Raw genomic sequence first — 2,417 nt, 5'->3', positions numbered from 1 at the left:
GGTGGGACCTGACCCACCCTGAGGACCCTCCTTTCTTTGAATCAGAGCAGACCCTCATTTGAATCAGAGCATTTTTTAAAATTTTGCAACAAAAATTTTATTATACAATTTGTCCAAAATCAATGTATGAAGAAACATGTCAGAGGAATGGGAGAAGGGAAAGGGGCAGGGCAGGGTGAAGTGTCCCAGGCAGAACAGTCTCTGGTGTCTTCGGCAGGTGGGGGCAGAGGAATCCCAGGCTGTCCACTGGTCCTGTCTGGCTCAGCTCTCCAAGGAAGTGGAGAAGCCACAAAAGGTCTACTGATCCGGCTCTGGCTCACTTCTCCTGCGAACCCTTGGAAACACTCTATTGCGGACACGGACACGTGGCATGCAACAACAGCACAGTCTTTGGACACAGTTAGCGATCCTCCTGGTCCAGCTCTTCCTGGGTTCTCGGGGTTGCTCTGGGGATACATCTTGGGCGGAACTGCTGCGGACTGTCTCTACTAACCTGACCAGGCGCTTCCAGCGGTTGGGCAAGTAGGACACCGAGTGAGACTGGGAGGCTTCGTCAGGAGGCGGGGCCTCAGCAGGCTGGAAGTCCAGAGGAAGAGCAGGCAGGCTGGCCCTTCTGATGCCCACCTGCCCTGGCTGTTTGGCTTCCTCAGGCAGCTGGTGCTTATGGGGCAAGGGCAAGGCTCGAAGGGCAGGCTCACTCGTGCTCCCCCTGGGGAGCACAGGGCCACGGGAAAGGCCCGCAGGAAAAGAGGAAAGCCGAACCCTGCGAGGCACAGGCTTCGCTGGGAACTCGCACTCTACCCCCTGGCTTTTCTGGTGCTGCAGAATCAAATAGTTGGCCATCCCTGCATCAAACTTTCTCTTGGCCAGAGATACCCAGGTTTGGTATGGATCGAGACCATGGTCAACCAGGAGTGCCATTATTTGGGGGTCTGGGTGTTTGGGAAGAGCCTCACTGCGCTGTTGGGGTACATGCTCCCCACCCTGCTTCAGCCATGGGTGCTGAGAGATTTGCTTGACTGTGGGCCGCTTCGGGGGCTTCACAGTCAGTATGCTGTGGATGAGCCTTCGGGCTCCCACAGGCACCGAGTCAGGGACAGCGTACCTTGCGTGAGTGATCCGCGTCAGCAGGTCCTCAGGGGAGGTGGAGTCAAATGGGAGGCTCTGTGTCAACATAAAATACAAGATGACCCCCAGGCTCCAGACGTCCACCGGGGGTCCCTCATACTCTTGCCGCAAGACACCTTCAGGGGCAAGGTATGGGAGTGTGCCCCGGATCCGCCTCAGCTTCTCCCCAGCCCTGAACCACGTGGCGGCACCAAAGTCGATCAGCTTGACGTGGCCTCTGGTGTCCAGCATGATGTTCTCTGGCTTCAGGTCTCGGTGCACGATGCCCTTGTCATGGAGGTAGCCCACGGCACACACGATCTGCCTGAAAACCCTCCGGACCTCCTCCACCTGCATGCCACGTGTGATGTGATCAAGCAGTCGTCCCCCACCTATGTGCTCCATCACCATGTAGATGGTGCTCTGGGTGCCAAACACGTGAAACAGCTGGACCACGTTGGGGTGCTCCAGACTCATCATTATCTTGGGTTCGTTGAAGGCCGGAATGTTCTGCACTTCCAGTTCCAGGGCTTTCACTGCCACCTGTGCCCCTGAGAGGCGATGGAGGACTAGGCTCACCTGGCCATACCCACCACGCCCGATGACCTTCAGGAACTCATAGTGCTCCATGAAGGCCGCCACGCTGCAGGAGCCTGGCACCTGCAGTGCTGCTACTCCACTCTCACTACTCTCACTACTCTGGCTAAACATCCTAAGCAGGAACACCAACTAAGGGTGATAGCTAAAAAAAAATAACAAGCCAAAACAACAAAGCAAAACCAAAAACCAAAACAAAGCAAAACAACAAACCCAAATCAAAAAACCAAAAGCCAAAGCCCACAGCACCACCAACCACCAACCAACCACCAACCACCAACCACCGAATACCAACCACCAACCACCAAACGCACTAACTATCTGGGAGTCCGACAGGTCACCACCAAGAGCTTCCTCACAATGAAGATTCCTCACAATGGCTCCTTGTGAGGTCAGAGCAAGAAAAGGACCAATCATGCCCGGCCTAAACCCTCAGTGGTCATCTCCCTTTGGGGCCTCCAGAACTGTTTCCATGTCACAACAAGAATACAAATGGACTCCAGACATATATATATATATTTTGCTTCCATTGGTTATGGAGACTAATATTTACTTGTTTACAAATTAAAACGACTTGTCATTTCAATTATAAACATTTCTAATAATTCTGGGATTCTGAAGACCTTATCATATCTACATTCAAGGTATTCAACTTCTTTTTCTTCCAAATCATTGGTGTCAAAATAGAGTAGCACTTGGCTCCCATTGTGATA

General features: G+C 52.9%; 1 protein-coding gene across 1 annotated transcript; it reads right to left on the bottom strand.

Moving 5' to 3' along the window:
- Nucleotides 1–297: 297 nt before the first annotated feature.
- LOC308644195 (sperm motility kinase 2B-like) lies at nucleotides 298–1,818 on the bottom strand (the record flags this gene model as incomplete). The annotated part of the gene is made up of 1 exon (XM_081285028.1): nucleotides 298–1,818. One exon carries the CDS (start codon nucleotides 1,816–1,818, stop codon nucleotides 298–300), a length of 1,521 nt encoding a protein of 506 aa, XP_081141154.1.
- Nucleotides 1,819–2,417: the final 599 nt, after the last annotated feature.

The sequence above is a fragment of the Spermophilus citellus genome (assembly GCF_964194105.1).
Source record: "Spermophilus citellus genome assembly, chromosome: 1".
NCBI lineage: Eukaryota > Metazoa > Chordata > Mammalia > Rodentia > Sciuridae > Spermophilus > Spermophilus citellus.
This window is presented reverse-complemented; position numbering and strand designations above follow the sequence as displayed.